This window comes from Cinclus cinclus, chromosome 1 (assembly GCF_963662255.1).
Source record: "Cinclus cinclus chromosome 1, bCinCin1.1, whole genome shotgun sequence".
NCBI classification, from domain to species: Eukaryota; Metazoa; Chordata; class Aves; order Passeriformes; family Cinclidae; genus Cinclus; species Cinclus cinclus.
The window spans coordinates 49,282,613-49,298,242 of NC_085046.1; the positions used below are offsets into that span (position 1 = coordinate 49,282,613).

The window sequence follows — 15,630 nt, forward strand, 5'->3', positions numbered from 1 at the left end:
CATTACTGACAGAAAGATGTGGAAATACAAGGCTAGATGGGAAAGCGTTAGTTAGCTGCTCGACAGTCCTGTCAACAACACTGGGGCAGGAATGTGTATTCTACAGATGGTTTGTCTGGCAGTTAAAAATTTTCAGTGGAGGAGATGCCACAGTGTGCCTCACATAACTCATTTGAGTGTTTTGCCTCTCTTACGGTAAAAAGGTTTTCAGAGTAACAGCCTAAATATTCCAACCACTTGCACTTCGTCTTTTCCCCAAGGGGAATGCTCTTTATCTGAAGTATAGGGAAACCTGGCTCTTTAAGTCACTTCCAGACTCCTTAAAAGCAGTTCACAGTCTCTGTTTGAAAAACAGTGTTCTTCTCCAAAGAAGCTTATTTATTTCAGATTACTTCCATGGATTGCACTTTCCAAACATCTTTGTTTTTGCCTGCCACTTTGTATATGGGCTTAAGATTTCTGCTTCTGTCTTGCCTTACGCTTGGCATCTTTTTCTCTTTCAGACCATTCCTTTGATTTGACGTGATAATTTTCAGCTCTTACTCTTCTCCAGAATGTTTGTGATTACTCCTAAAGTGATGTCATTTACAGATTTTCTGAGTTCACTCCACATTCCTTAGATAGTACTAACAAATGCATCCAAGAGAACCAGGCTCTGCACGCATCCAAGCAAGAACATCACTCATATGCTCCTGGATTAATAGAAAGCCCTTCACCCTGCAAGTGATTAATCAAGTTTTGTGCTTGCTTTGTTTCCTTTTTTGGCCACCATGTTTGCATAGGTTTTATATTAAAATGCTGTGAGTGGCAGTAGGAAAATGTATCCTAAATTCAGGACATACCTATATGTTCCCTTTCAACCCTCCAAACTGTTTATCCTGTCAAAAGGATGTGATTTGATTGGTTTGAGAAGAGTTGTTCTTCATCAATTACTTATCTCTCTCTAATGCAAATTTTAATTCATTCAAATGAAGGAGTTGCATCTGCTCCACTTAATTTGTGCTTTGTTTCCTTTCTGAAAAAGAAATTTTGAGAGTAGACTTTGAACATGACTTCTTCAATGCTTCTCTATTCTTATCTGGAGAATGTTTGGAAATAAAACACTGGGTGCTAAGTCATAAAAAGGAATGAAAAAGGCAAGCTGTAAAGGCACATCCCTCTTGGTTATCTTCATGTTCTTCAGTTATGTAGTCCACTACTGGAGCTTCTTTCCTCCCCATATTCCTGCATGGACATGGCTGTTGCCTTCCCCGCTCTTTAACCCTTCAGTCCGTACATTTAAGATGACACCACAATGAAAATACCTTAAACAGATACATTTAAATTAGTAGTTTTGCTAATGAAGTGTCAATATGCATTCCCAAATAGGATTTACTATAGATATCATCCAAATAAGATTTGCTGTAGCTATATATGTTTGGTTGAACAAGTGTAATAATACTGCCAATAAAAGTAATGATCTTGTTTCCATAAAAATTACTGTCCAATTCTGTTCATCTGCTTTAAATAATAACTCACCTAATGCAATTTCAGTCTGCCATTTAGTCAAACATTATTCATCCATTAATAACAGAGGCAGCAGAGTTGTTTGTAGTTTGCTTTCAGGTTCTGGTGCTCCTGTTTATTCATGCAAAGGAAAATGCAAATAGGAATGTGAGGTTCAAAATCAGCATGATTTTTACAGCAGCTGATGTGTGCTATTAAGATACTTACTTAATTCTGTGGTATTCAGCTTTTACTGTTTTCTTTGTACAAGTGCTTCGTACAGCATTTGTAAGTTACAGTACTGAGTATAGTAATACAAGATATACAAGGGTTGTTGTTTCTCAGTGTATGATACAATTAATTTGTTGTGGAGCATGTATTTCATGTGTTAGTACATGCAGTCATTTCAGGAATGGTTCAATGCATTTGCATTGTATGCCAGAACTTCCAAATTTTTGCCTTAGGAAAAGGCATGTTTCTGTTAATTTTTCCAAAAGTTTCAGTGCAAAGATGGAAGCTCTATACTTTCCTTTCTTAAAGGCTAAATGGGTCTTGATGATGGAATAAAGGTACTAAGTTGATACTCAAGTTTTCATTAAGACCATTTTAAAGTTTCTTGACTGTTTGTGGATCACTCTGTTTGCCAGTTATTTACAAATATAGGTTATGTCACTAATGGGTTTTTCCATTATCATGCAATCCTCTCTAATCAAAACTAAAATCCAGAGCCATGTCTTAGTGAATTGGTTTTGGGATCTATGGTACTAATAACCCTAGTTTGCCTTTATTTCAGTTCTTTTGTACCAAGAACCATTGTACTTTCTTTCCCCCCATTTGTTTTAGCAACCTAGCTATTGTTGTGGAATCATGGCTTACAAAAGTCTAAACAATTTTGTAATACTAACAGAGAAAATAAAATTTTTCATCTTGAATAGAAGGGTCATGGGAACAGAAGGGAATAGATGGCCCTTCGTGCAAAGAATTCAGAGTACTTAGTGGGTACTGCAAGCCTAAAAACTCCTTCAGGAGACTAGCCTGCTAGGAGGTTTTTGTGCATTCATTTGGGGGGGAATTGTAAGCTTGTTCAGCAGTATTGGCTGTGCTGAAAATGTAGTAGCCAAACTGCAATTCTTGCAGGCAAATGTGGGGAAACAAACAAAAGCATGCTCGAAAGAGAGCCAGTCACACTAGAAAATATCCTTTAGTTGTACAACAAGCACTAGTATTTATTTGCAATAATTGTGTTTGTATATTGTTTTTGACAGAGCCTCCCATGGACCATTCTGATCTGGTTGCAGAGCTACTGAAAGAGTTATCAAACCATAATGAGAGAGTTGAAGAAAGAAAAGTTGCCCTGTATGAGCTCATGAAGTTAACTCAGGAAGAGTCTTTTGGTGTTTGGGATGAGCACTTCAAAACAATACTACTTCTGCTGCTTGAAACACTTGGAGATAAAGAGGTAAATTCAGAAACATCATTAAGAATGTTAACCAAGTACATGGCTTACTTTCAGTACCTTTGACATTTGTATGACTTGGAGAAAGGGCACAAATCCCAGTTAGTGGTGGAAAAACAAACACAAAAAATGGAAATACAAAGATGCCATGAAGTCCAATTGTTCTGATGGTGAAAAGGGCATCAGTGATACTTCTCCAGGATTCCTATTTGTTGATTCTGACATGGTAGATTGAATGAAATATTTTTGCACTGAGATTAAAAGCTTATCTCTTTGTTGCCCCTGAATGAATCTAGAATATAAAAATATCATGTGTGGCAAAGCATTTAAAATTTATTTCTCAAATATAGTAATGGTTGTTGTGAAGAGACTGAGTTCTATGTAGTAGTTCTCTACAAAGGCCATGTTTCTGAAATTACTGAGAATCAAAAAGACACCAGTACTTGTGTTTGATTTTTAAAATAATTGTAAAAAGAAAAAGTAAAGAGTGCATTTGCATGATGGTTTTATGAGCGCTTATGTTTGCAACTTAACTTCTGGGTAACATAAATAAGTCAAATTAGTTTAGCAGTGTGTTTAGGATAAGTCACCTGAATTTTCTGCAAAAAGAGAGATTTAATAGATTTTTTTCCTACTTTTATTTGTTAACACTAGATTCAGACTGTGTATGTGTAAAAAGTATAATCTGATTTTTTTCTATTTTTTCCATTACTAAAGACTTTTCCAGCAGCTGAACAAATATTACAGGCACATGTCTGTTTAAAGATGCGTAACTCATTAATTTTAATATTGAATCTTTAGCATGCAATTAGAGCTTTGGCACTGAAAGTTCTAAGAGAAATTCTAAGAAACCAGCCAGCAAGGTTTAAGAATTATGCAGAACTCACAATCATGAAGACATTAGAAGCGCATAAGGATCCTCATAAGGAGGTCAGTAATCAGTAATTTTATATATGTTATATATAAGTTATAACAAATTATTACAAAGGGAACGAGCTATCCAGAAAATGAGAAATAATCAATTCTTACTGAGGAAGTAATTTTTTTAATAACAAGCATATTATTAGGTATTTAATAACAATGATGTTATTAGTTAACATGGGTTTGTAAGGAAAAAAATCCTTCAGTTCTAAAAGCTCTTGAATGGTTAATACCATCCTCAGTTACTATTGCCTTGGGTGCCATTCCACCGGACAGTGGAACCAACAGTGTCTTACCATGACTCCTTAAGGAATAACTGAAAGGTGTTTTTCCTTGTTTGACATCTTAAGCAGAATATAGGTTTACTAGAGATCTAAAACAAGCTTTTGGATTTCAGTGAGATTTATGGTTGAGAGAAGAGACTAAACAAGACAAGGAATTGTCAACCATTTCCATTCTGCTCTGTTTGATAACATGGCTTTGAAGGTGTTATGGGAAAATGCATGGGAATATGTCAGTGGCGGAGGTGCTAGTGCCAGGAATAGTGAAGGGATTCAGGAAAAAGGTAAATGTAACCTTGCTCAGAGTTTTTTGTGATGCCTGCATAAACAATAAAGAACAATGCATGTAAATATAGAAAACAGATACAGTAAAGAGTCCAATATTCAACTTCTGACATTAGTGTCACTGATGCTGAGGAAATGTTCATTACTAAATGAGTACGTTTTCCCCATGCAAGGGCACTTTGTGGAATATACTGTGGAATTTCAGGCTGTGATTCCTCCCATCCCATGACTTTATCACTCTTTTGATAACTCATTTCTCTTTTCCCTGTGCTGTCTGCATTTGTTTCATATACTGTATCTATTACAGTGTCAATTCCTCACCGTTCTTCTCTGTTCCTGTGTTTTTTTCCCCTCTTATCATTTTGTGTGATAGGAGTGAGATTGTAAAGGATGGAGAGAAAATTTTGGAGTTTTTTTTACATCACTTTGTACAACCACTCATTTTGTACAGTAGTTTCCCTTGTTAGATGGTAGACATCAGTGCGGCACTAATGAGAAAATCAGATGTTAATTTTCTCTGTGGTGCCCTTGTTGTGTTTTGAGCTCGTGTAGCTGTTGAAGTCCTACCTAATTCTTCTTGTTCTGTATATTCCTCAGGCTTAAAGTACTCTCTTATCATAGTTTCTTTCACAATTATACAGGAAGAAGAACAGCTAGATTGGCTTCTACAATTAACAATCTAGATATGTCATTAAACACACCTTTGACAAAATGAAGGTGAAAACATGTTTTATCAGTGATCACTGACCTAACGAGCTATAACAAATGACAACACAAGAAATTACAGGTTTCCAAAGGTGGTGATATTTCAGTATGTAGTTGGAGGGTATGCAGAATACAGAAATTTCAGATCCAATTAAACAAGCAAGGTTGAAAAACTGATGTGTATTACCAAGGACATAGGAGCCACAGAATATCGGGAAGAATTGTGTTTTTAAGAAATAATGTCCAATGGCTGGACTCTACATATTTCTATGATATTGCAGAAGTCTTGATAGGAAATTTTTATGCTCAAGTCCATTACTGCCAGAAAACAGACCACAGAGTAAGAGTCTCATATAAATCACTCTTCTGTGTCTTTTTTTTAAATAGGTGGTGAGATCTGCTGAAGAAGCTGCTTCCATGCTGGCCACTTCCATTAGCCCAGATCAGTGCATCAAAGTTCTCTGTCCAATTATCCAAACTGCAGATTACCCCATTAATCTGGCTGCAATCAAAATGCAGACAAAAGTTATAGAAAGAGTACCTAAAGAAACCCTTACTCAGATTTTACCAGAGATTGTGCCAGGTCTAATACAGGTAAGGAGAGAAGAAAGAAGAAAATAGAGGGCGTAAAGACCAAACAGACTAGTAAAAAGAAATGTATACACTCAAATTGCAAAGACTTTTAAAAAATAGTACCATTTGGTTCTTACAAGGGATTTCACTTGTCTGATAGTTGATGGCTGCTTTGACCCAGAAATACCTTCAACAGTGGGAACAATCTCTTTTGTTAACAGGGAGCTAAATTATAACCATTACTAGGACTCGGGGAATCTCAGTAGGTTATAAAGTCCTGGTTATAGGTAAGCTGGGTAGATAGTTATAGTTCTAAGATAGCTCTTTGTTTTTTAAACTTTTTTCCAAGTTACATAATTTGATGTGAAATTCAACATGTTTTATTTATGTATAATTGTAGGGTTTTATCAGCTGGGGCTTTTGGGAGGCAAGAGGAAACAAGCAGTTTTATAAAAGTTGAATAAAATTAGAAGGATATCCAAGTTTTCTCTTCCTTTGTCTTTAAAACTGGAGTTTTTTACCAGCTTTTTTTAGTATCATATTAAGAGCCAAAATACATTAATTTCCTTAATGGATCAAGACTTTCTGGAGTTGGCAGCTGCATTGTGCAGATTTGTCTTTAATGAGTGTGACCCACTCCTACATCTGCAGGAAAATAGAGGCTGAGAAGGGAGTCTGAGTGAGACAGCCAGGCATGGAGTGTTAGAAAAATGGCAAAAGAAACAAAAATCATTGAAGAATGAGGTGGAGGTTAACAAAAGAATCTTTAGCTGTTAAGAGGGTTCATTCAGAGAGTCAGGAAGCTCTAAATTGTGAGTGGTCTTTTGCTTTAAGTAAATACCTGTATAATCTAGAAGCATTCTCTTACGTGCTCACCTATTGCATGGCAGCAGCTTGGTTTTCAGTGTAACTTATGAACAGGACTGTGTGGGTTTTAAATTCAGCTTGGAAAATGATTATTGATGATGACTAATAGGCAACCTGCTTTTTAACTGCATGTGCTGTATTTGTGTCTGGTTTTTTGTTGGAATGCTTCATTGGGCTACACTGGCATTAATTTACCATAGACTTCAATGTGTTTATTATAGTAAATAAGTAAAGAGCTTTCTGGGGCTTTTAATCACTAACTGATAAGGTATTCATGTTAATTTTATTGCTTTCTAGGGTTATGATAATTCAGAGAGCAGCGTTCGTAAGGCATGTGTTTTCTGCCTTGTAGCTATTCATGCAGTAATTGGTGATGAACTAAAACCACATCTCAGTCAACTCACTGGCAGTAAAGTAAGTAGAAGATATTGTGTAAAGAAATTTTGGCTCATAATTGTATCTATGAATTGGCATTTTGGTTGCCATTGCCAGAAAGTTTCAAACAAGTGTATACTTGAAAGAGAATATCAGTTGTATTAATACAACTTTGCTGTAAAATATTCAAAACTGAGAGTCCACAGATCTTTATTTATGCAAGTGTACAAACTTTTGCATGAAGATAATTCCTAAACTATGTTTCTTACTGCTTTTTTAATGCATTCAGTTACTTGTATGCAGGTAGTAGTGATAATGGCTGCATTCAGCAGGCTTTTCCTATCAGTGTTTCTTGTCTTTGTTTTCATGCAAGTTCTTATTGAAAAACAAGGAACATGATATGTCCATGTTACATAGAGAAGTTTCATAAATTCTTTCTCCTTGTTATTTTGCTTTCACCAGTCTTCTCAGTACCTCTAATTTGAAATAATAAGCCACAGTCTACTCCTTTTTATTTCAGGATAGTTATGACTTTGTTGACATCTTTTTCAAGCAGTTTTTTGCATATAAACAACTATATGTTAATTGTGAATCTCTTTGTCCTTGGGAGTAAAACAGGACAATTAATTTTGTGTGTCTGTGATAGAAGACAGTTCTATCTTTAAAATAGTCTCTGGCAGTGATTGTATTTAAAGTGACTCTAGACAATATTAGAAGCTTTAGTAAGTACCAGCATCAGCAACTCTGACTAGCAGCTAAAACCTCAGCATTAACTTAAAAGAAAAAAAAAACCAAACCACTACCATATTTAGAAAAGTATTGTAACTGGAGGAAAGTACTCCATCTATCTTAATCTAGTTACCTTATATCGTACTCTTTACATCCTTAGAGAAGCTTAAGCAGTTTACTTGTGACAGATTTTACTTTTGTTTGATGTTTTCCGTTGGCATGTTATGTTCCTTTTGAATCAACTGTGTAAAGTGTAATTTTGCTTTTAGGGAAAAGAAAAAGGATTAATGTCTATTTTGTTGTACAATTACTGTAATCAGTCTGTACAGTTTGCAAATACTAAACAGAGTTAATTTCTGGCTTAAATTTGCAGATGAAATTATTGAACCTTTACATCAAAAGGGCACAAACAGGCTCTGGCGCAGGGGATACAGCAGCAGATATGTCTGGACAAAGCTAATGAAGCTGACAAGAGTTAACCAGGTCTCCTAAAGCAAGGGCCCTCTTCAGTGAAAGGAAAATCCTTACATGCAACTTCTGGAACTTTTTTCTTGTTTTCTTTTGGTCGTCCCCCCCATCTTCTTTTGTTATTTTTCTTTTGTTTGGGGTTTGGGTTTTTTTTTTCTTTAACCGACACTGTCCTCGTGACATGAGACTGTTGCAATAAAATTATTCCAAATCTAAGGTAAAACAGTATTAACATCAATTGATCAAGGCAGAATAAAAATTTAAAATAATCTTATCCATCAGTTATCCTGTTCATAATCCTCTTTGTCTTCCCATTAACTTTTGCCAGTGTTACTGTATTAAAAAAAGAGATTTTTTTAATGCTAATTAAAAAGCTATGCTTTAAGCTTCAGAAGTTAAAATATAAATTCTGTTGCTTTTTTCAGCTGCAGATAACACTGCCTTTTTATTGCTGTTTTGTTTGAGTGTCATGTCCTTCGCTAGAAGCAAGAAGTGATGTGAAACAAGGCTGAACTAGTCTGAACTGCAGTGAGACTCACTGTGTTGGTGGTTCATCATCATATTTATAGCTTGTTTGGGATATTCTGGAGATTGAGAAATATGCCTATAAAAAGAAAGCTGGATTGATCCAGTTCTGTCACAGTGATATTGTTCATTGGTTGTATGTTTGTTGCATAAATAAGAATTTAGTGTGCACAGCAGAGGTCTGGTACAACCAGTACCTCTTAATGTGGAAGACAGCCCTGCCAGGGCAGCACTGCCGACCTAGTGATAGTGTGGCAGCCTGCTGGTGAGCAGCAGAGTTCATGGTCACTTGATGGATGTGAACCATCCTTGTCACCTTTCGTTCTTCAAGCAGGATGCTTCAGAATGGAGTTCTCTACCCAAGCATGCTCAGTATGTATTTATCTTTATCACTAGAATGTTTCCTCTCAACCTAATTGCTGGAACAAATAGTCTTGTATTGTAACTCACATGGGATTTTATTACAGCAGTGCAGAAAACAATTTATTCCTTACCTTCTGAAAAGCACCAAGATTTTCTGCATTGAATTTAAATGGGGGGAGGGGGGAATAGTCCCAAATGCTATGAATCTTGCCACCTTTTAATTTAAAGAAATATATATATTTTGGATGAGTAGGAAAAGCTGCACCAAATTATTTGCATGGTTTTCTTGAATAGCATCCTCAAGACCCATCTGGATTAAGGTGTAGAAATGTTTCAAGGGTTTGTTTTTCCATTTTTGAAAAAGAGTTAGTATATTGTGAATAATGGTTCTTTGTATTTATGAAGTTGATAATGGAAAGAGAACGAAGATAAGTAAATGTGTCCCTAAATGTTGTCTTTTTCCTTTTTTTTTTTTAAATATAAGCAGCAGGCTAATTGAGCGAGAAATGGGATGAAACAGTGCCCTTCACAGAAATAGTGGAACTTTTTTTCCTGACTTTTTATTCCCTTTGACTGTGGTGTTGTCTAGTTGCAGGAAATGTATCCTGATAAGAGAGAAAATAGTGGTGCCAAGGATGATGATCTATACTAGGCTAAAATTCTCTCTACCTCTTCAGGGTGATTAATTTTTGACTGAGCTGCTGCATATAGCACCCAGTAGAAGAACTATCTACAGAATTTTTTTTTTTTTCCAAATTATCACTTAATGTGTATTCAAAGCTCTATTCTTCAACGTTGCAGCCAAATATTGTAAGAAACTACTTACACACTTTATTTGCTAGGAACCCTGAAAAACAAAACTAAATAAAAAATAAAGTCAGATGCTTGTAGTTAAAAGGAAAGGTTGTTTTTACTTTAGTTTGAAGTGAATGCGATAGAAAGAGCTAAGATGTGATTATTAAAGAAGTGATGCCATTGCAGAGATTTATTTGGAGGAAAAGTTGTAGAAATATATGTAAAGACTTCAACCCAAGACTGTCATAATTCCCTTTTTAGCAGCTACATGAAGAAAACAGTATCTCCTCCTTCTTTCCTTTGTTACATGTAACATCCTTGTTGTTTTCTACTGTTTAATTACATTGTGTATTTATAGTTCTATGCTTATCATTGTGCATATACTGGCAATAAAATGTATATAACATTACTTAAAAGATTAGCAATGTATACATTCTGGTTTTTCTGTTTTATTTCATCACATGCTCTAAGAAAAATTATAAATGTGATTAATACAGCATTGGTTAAAAGAATTATCTTAATCTTCATGTTTTGTTCAATGATGTTTCTTTATATAGTCTTGTTACTAAATCTGACTTGGCATTTGAGAACATGCTGTGAATATAGGTATATTAGACAATTTTCTAAAAAATTAAATATAATCTTTATGAACACATCCTTCATCTTCAAAGAAAGAGCTTTCCTTCATCTAAGCAGATTTTTTATTTCATTTATTTGTACATTATACATAATTTACATTTTATTTTTTTAATACTTAAAAATATTTTTCATTCTGCAGTCTTGTAGGTTTTACATTTTAATGATGCAAAAGGTCACTTCAGAAAATTGCACAGATTCTAAGCTTAATACCCTTGCATGTTATTCCTGCATTTTGTATAGGCAATATCTATTTTCAGAAAATCATTGCAAGATGACTGTTACTTGTCATCTTTTTGAAGATGCTATTTCATAATGAAAATATACGTTGTTTAAACATACAGTATATATTCTGGATGAAAGCTAGTTTTTTTACATGTAAACAAAATATATGGTTTTTATCCCCTATATGACTGAAAAATTTTGCTCCAGGTAGGGGGGAGGAAGATACTTACCTGAAGTTTGTACATCAGTTTTACTTTTAAGCTGTCTTTAAATGTTTTAAGCTAAGATATCCCATGTATTAAAAATCTCAATGCAATATATTTAAATGAATATTTTGCTTATAATATTACTAGGTGTTTTTCAAGCAGAGAAGGGGTTGCTGTCTTTATAAACAGTTAGAATCTATTTATATTACGTAGATAGAATCTATATTACATGAAGCCATGTAATGTAATAATGAAATGCATGACTGTAAGAATTTCAAAAGAAAATTATTTCCACAGCAGCCAGTTTATCAAATTTCACTGCATTGCTTTTTGCCTTCATTTCCTATATTATAAGTAGATATTAGCTCAGTTAAATTCAAGCAAATTCAAGTCATGCCTTACGTTCCTGCTGGAGGTGATACGGGAAAAAATAGGACAGTTGTAAGTTGCTGTTCTTTCAGAAAGGGTTTCTATATGTTCCTTCCAATATTCTATGAAGATGGGTCATTGCAGTCATTTGAATACTGAAATATAATTTTTAAAGTTTGGGTTTGGGCTATATAGAAAAGGAAGGAGAAGAAAAGCTGCATGCAGAATCAGGATGGAAAATGGACATCATGGTTGTCTCAGACTTGGATGTTATGTGCATTAAATAATTTTGACTAACATATCATGTTCAGATGAAGTCTTAGCAAGGAATTTTGGATAATAAATGTAAATTGAAAGGAGAGATGTTTATGTAAATTCTCCTGAGTTGACTTGCTTGCTTTTTTGGTGGTTTTTGTTTTGTTTTGTTTTTGGGGTTTTGGGGGATTTTTGGGGGTTTTTTGTTGTTTTTTGGTTTGGTTTGGTTTTTTTTGTTTGTTTTTTGAGATAAAGGTTGGAATAGATTGAGTTGTGTTTATTATTTGTGGTGTGAGTCACAGAGCAAAAAGAGCAAACATCTGGATCTTGAAATACTTACATATTCTTAATGGTTTATATGTGTGTTTAAGTCACGAACATACCCATGAAAAAAATTCTATTGAGAATACAGGCCAAAACTGCTCACAGTTTGAATTTTCAGCAAAGGAATTCAAATGCTCAGTGTAATACTGTCCCTTTGAAAACAATCATAAAAGAGAAAATTATTTTAAGAAATAAATTTCTTGAATTACACTACAATTACTCCCTATGGGAGGCAAGTGAGAATGGTTCCACTGGCTGTGGTAACTTGCACTGTGTTAGGCTGGAACTTAGCAAACACAGAGAACACAATAAACATAAATGTGATGGGGGTGCATAAGCAGTTCGGAACTGGAGGACTGTCTGGGGAAAAAAAATCTGTTGATTTCTCCCAGTTAAAACAGTAACCTGGTGAGTTTTGCAATTGCAGTCTACTTCCAGGTAATATAAAAGTCAATATTCATATTGAACTCACTTAAGAAAACATCTTAAAATTCTTCCCCACGTGAGTTTTCCAACTCATTAAAAGCACATACATTGAAGATTTGCTTCATAATTTATATGTTTTCTTTTTTGTTAAAACACAGAAGATTTTCAGAAATGTAGGAAGTTTGAAGAACTAAATGTGGTTGTCTGGCAAAAAAATCAAACTTCACTTACTCTTTTCTGTATTTTGTTCATGTTTCTATGTTTTAGTGTACTTTAAAAGCTCAGAGTTTCCAAGCTGTGCAGCTTGGATTATCCCAGTTTCTACATTTGCTGATGGGATTTTAGGATAGTAAGTGTATCTACCAAGAAGTTTGCAGGCAGTTTTGAATACTGTATGATTTCTGTTGAATATAAAAATTCTGTAACTTTTGCTGTATTTTAGATAGATATAAGTCATGATAGTGGAAATACTTTGAGGGAGGAAGACTGGAAAAAAAAATACGGGTGGAGAAACATTGAAAATATTTCTTCAGTGGAAAAAGGAACATATGTGCATTTAAATGTTTGATGCCCATTTATATTGGAACCAGGTAGGAGGTAGAAAAGTAACTGAACTTGATCTTGGGCATTACAGTTTTACAAGGTTTCTTTTTCAGTATCTTTTCTTTTCTAGATCATGTTATTGTCCACCAGTGCTAATCTTTGGACCTCTGTGAAGTCATTACAACCAGTACTGGAGATGGTTCTGCTAACCTTATGTCAGGATAAATTCAAAAGCAGTGTCTCTCTGCCCTAGAAACACCTGTAGCAGTTAAAAAGAAGTATGTATATTTAAGTTATGCAGTAGACAGATGTTCTTAAAAGTCAGCTGGACTGCTTTAGGTATTCCCTTACCATCTATTTATCTCTGCCTGTGGCAGAGCCAACAGAGTACCTTTGTGGGAGCTTCCCTAATCTGTTCTCCAATCTGATTTGTTTGGAATAATCTCAGACTGGTCCTCCAGCAACACCAAGGGCTCACAGACCTGTGCCAGAGAATGAACATCTGTCCTGAGCTGAGAGGGTCTGCCTGTATTGGGGGGGGGAGTGGTGGTGGAGGAAATACAGGAAAACCCACCCGTTTCTTAGTACAGTGTGTTTAGTCTGAGCATGTATAGCTCATGTCAAAATACCAGGGAAGATGAGGAAACTGTTGATTTCAGCTTGGATAAACAGCTCAAGTGCAAGCCTGTAGGGGAACGGCTGTGTATTCCATTTGAAATTGTAGACCAGCATGTTTTTAAATGCTTAATTAATTAATATGCTAATCTGAAATAATACATTTGAAATGTACCTAGCGGTGGGCAACTACAAAACACCTCTAATCTGAAAAATTAGTTATTTCTGGCCTGTTACTTTGTGTCCTTTCAGCACAACTTAAACTGATGCAGATAAAACATTTTTACACTACAGTAAATGTCTTTTACAGATGGTTGTATCTTACCTGAAGAATTTCTGAGATGTTTAATGTGGTTTTTGACCTTAGAGATCACAGCTACAGCCACACTGGCCAACTAATCAATTGACTTTTCCAAGACAAAATTACCTGCTTTCCCTAAGGAATTTTCACACATCACCATTTATATAGCCTGTACCTGCCCTAGAGAAGAAATCTAAATTGGATATTACCTGATTGTTCAGAAAGTGCCAGCTTAAACTTCTTGAAATTTTACTTGAAGAGCTAGCACTGTCAGAGGCTGCCTCTTCTCAGAAATCTATTAATTACCTACTGCTAGAGCCATGTAAGATTTTTGCACTGTTAGGAGGTGGAAAATGCAGGGTTGCTGGAAAATAAGAGGAGAAAGACATGGTGTGGATACGTAATTTAACCCCTTGTATTTTGCAGCTAATGTTCTTAAAAACCTTAAAGCCCCTGTGTGATTTTTAATGTTTTTATGAAGGGAATTTTCTTGGAATATACAATGTCTTGCTTTCTCCTTTGGGAGTTGAGAGAAAAATACTGATGTTGGAGGACTTCAATTACAAAACCAAGCCAGCCCAATGCTAGAAAATGTTAGACCTGGCAGGCTACCAAAACTGCCTCAGAGCCTTAGGTAAAAAGGAGTCAGTCCATTAGGACTGAGAAATAATCAAGCTCTGTTTTCTATGTCAAGCAGCCTATATTGCCATAGCAGTGTGGGAGTCCAAATACTGATTTTTAGGCCACCAAGCACAGAATAGCAGAATAACAACTACTTGAATTTGTCCACCTTTACAGATTTATCAGTCATCTAAAATTAAAATAGACTCCACCCTTTGCCACCATCATACAAACCTGCTAACTTAAGTTTAGATTCAGGTATGATGTAATGGATTAAATCAACATACTCTGGTCAGTGATGCTGCCTAAATCTCAGTGTCTACAAATGATCTCCATGTCATAGGTTTGTTTGTAAGCCATGGTCTTCCTAAAAGGCAGCAAATGAAGCAGAAGAAAGAAAAGGTAATACTTGCCATGTTCCAACTTGTAAGATGTGAAGTCAGTAACACATTTATTCCTCAGTTCTTCATACCTCAACACCTTACTGCATCCTGAGATTGAGAGGTAGGTAGTGTGAGGAATATGACTATGGTGGAATAAACTACAGACCAGAAACATCTTGCAATGGAGACTTCCTTAAAAGGGGACAAGACCCCATGAAGAAGGGAGTATATTCTGCTGCATTCTTCAAAAGCAGCCAAATCTAGTTTTTTGTAACCTGACACTTGAGCATTGGAAGCAATCCATATTTCTCCTTTACTTCTCCGAGTGCCTCACTCATATCAAGCAGACACTGAAGCAAATCCAAGCATAGGGTCTGCTACATAACTAATGTGTTTGGTCAAAATGATCAGGAGAAGATGTTGAAGCATTTAGCAGTGTTATGCATCAGGCTGAGTTCGGGTCAGATATCCTGTGATGTGTTGCCTTGTCTCTATGCTGGCAGTGTCCTAATTCTTCACTGAAATTTGGGAGGTCTACTAAAAATGTGCATTGTGGGTTTTCCCATTTCTCTTTCTTTTTGTTGGGGGGCCTGCTTCTCAAGAGTTCTGTATCACTGAAGAAGGGCTGGTAAATGCAGCAGTTCTTACAGTGCTTTAGCATTCAACAGGCCCAAATTACAGCACCTAAAATCATCCAAGAATACAGATTAAAGGTGGCAGGTGGACATGACCTGCTGCATTCCACAGACACAGTGCATTGCTGTTCTCAGGCTATCAGCACTTCGCCTGTACTTCTGCCACCTTCAGGTGACCAGACACAGCAAAAGGACTGGGCTGGATCAGCCCTTAATGTGTCAAGGAGGTGTGTGGAAAACTCAGGTCAGTGCAACAGTGGATC

General features: G+C 35.7%; 1 protein-coding gene across 32 annotated transcripts in view; it reads left to right on the forward strand.

Moving 5' to 3' along the window:
* The window catches only part of CLASP2 (cytoplasmic linker associated protein 2), a 145,008-nt gene extending 134,536 nt beyond the window's left edge, over nucleotides 1–10,472 (forward strand). For 17 of the 32 annotated variants that reach the window (XM_062510008.1, XM_062509990.1, XM_062509974.1 and 14 more), the window contains 5 exons: nucleotides 2,751–2,944; nucleotides 3,743–3,871; nucleotides 5,521–5,727; nucleotides 6,871–6,987; nucleotides 8,051–10,471. In XM_062510008.1, coding sequence (XP_062365992.1) covers nucleotides 2,751–2,944; nucleotides 3,743–3,871; nucleotides 5,521–5,727; nucleotides 6,871–6,987; nucleotides 8,051–8,137 — 734 coding nt within the window. In that variant the 3' untranslated portion in view covers nucleotides 8,138–10,471. Of the gene's footprint in view, nucleotides 1–2,750; nucleotides 2,945–3,742; nucleotides 3,872–5,520; nucleotides 5,728–6,870; nucleotides 6,988–8,050 lie in introns of all 32 variants that reach the window. The other 15 variants (XM_062510114.1, XM_062510079.1, XM_062510054.1 and 12 more) reach the window with 3 other exon arrangements.
* The last annotated feature ends 5,158 nt before the right edge of the window (nucleotides 10,473–15,630 follow it).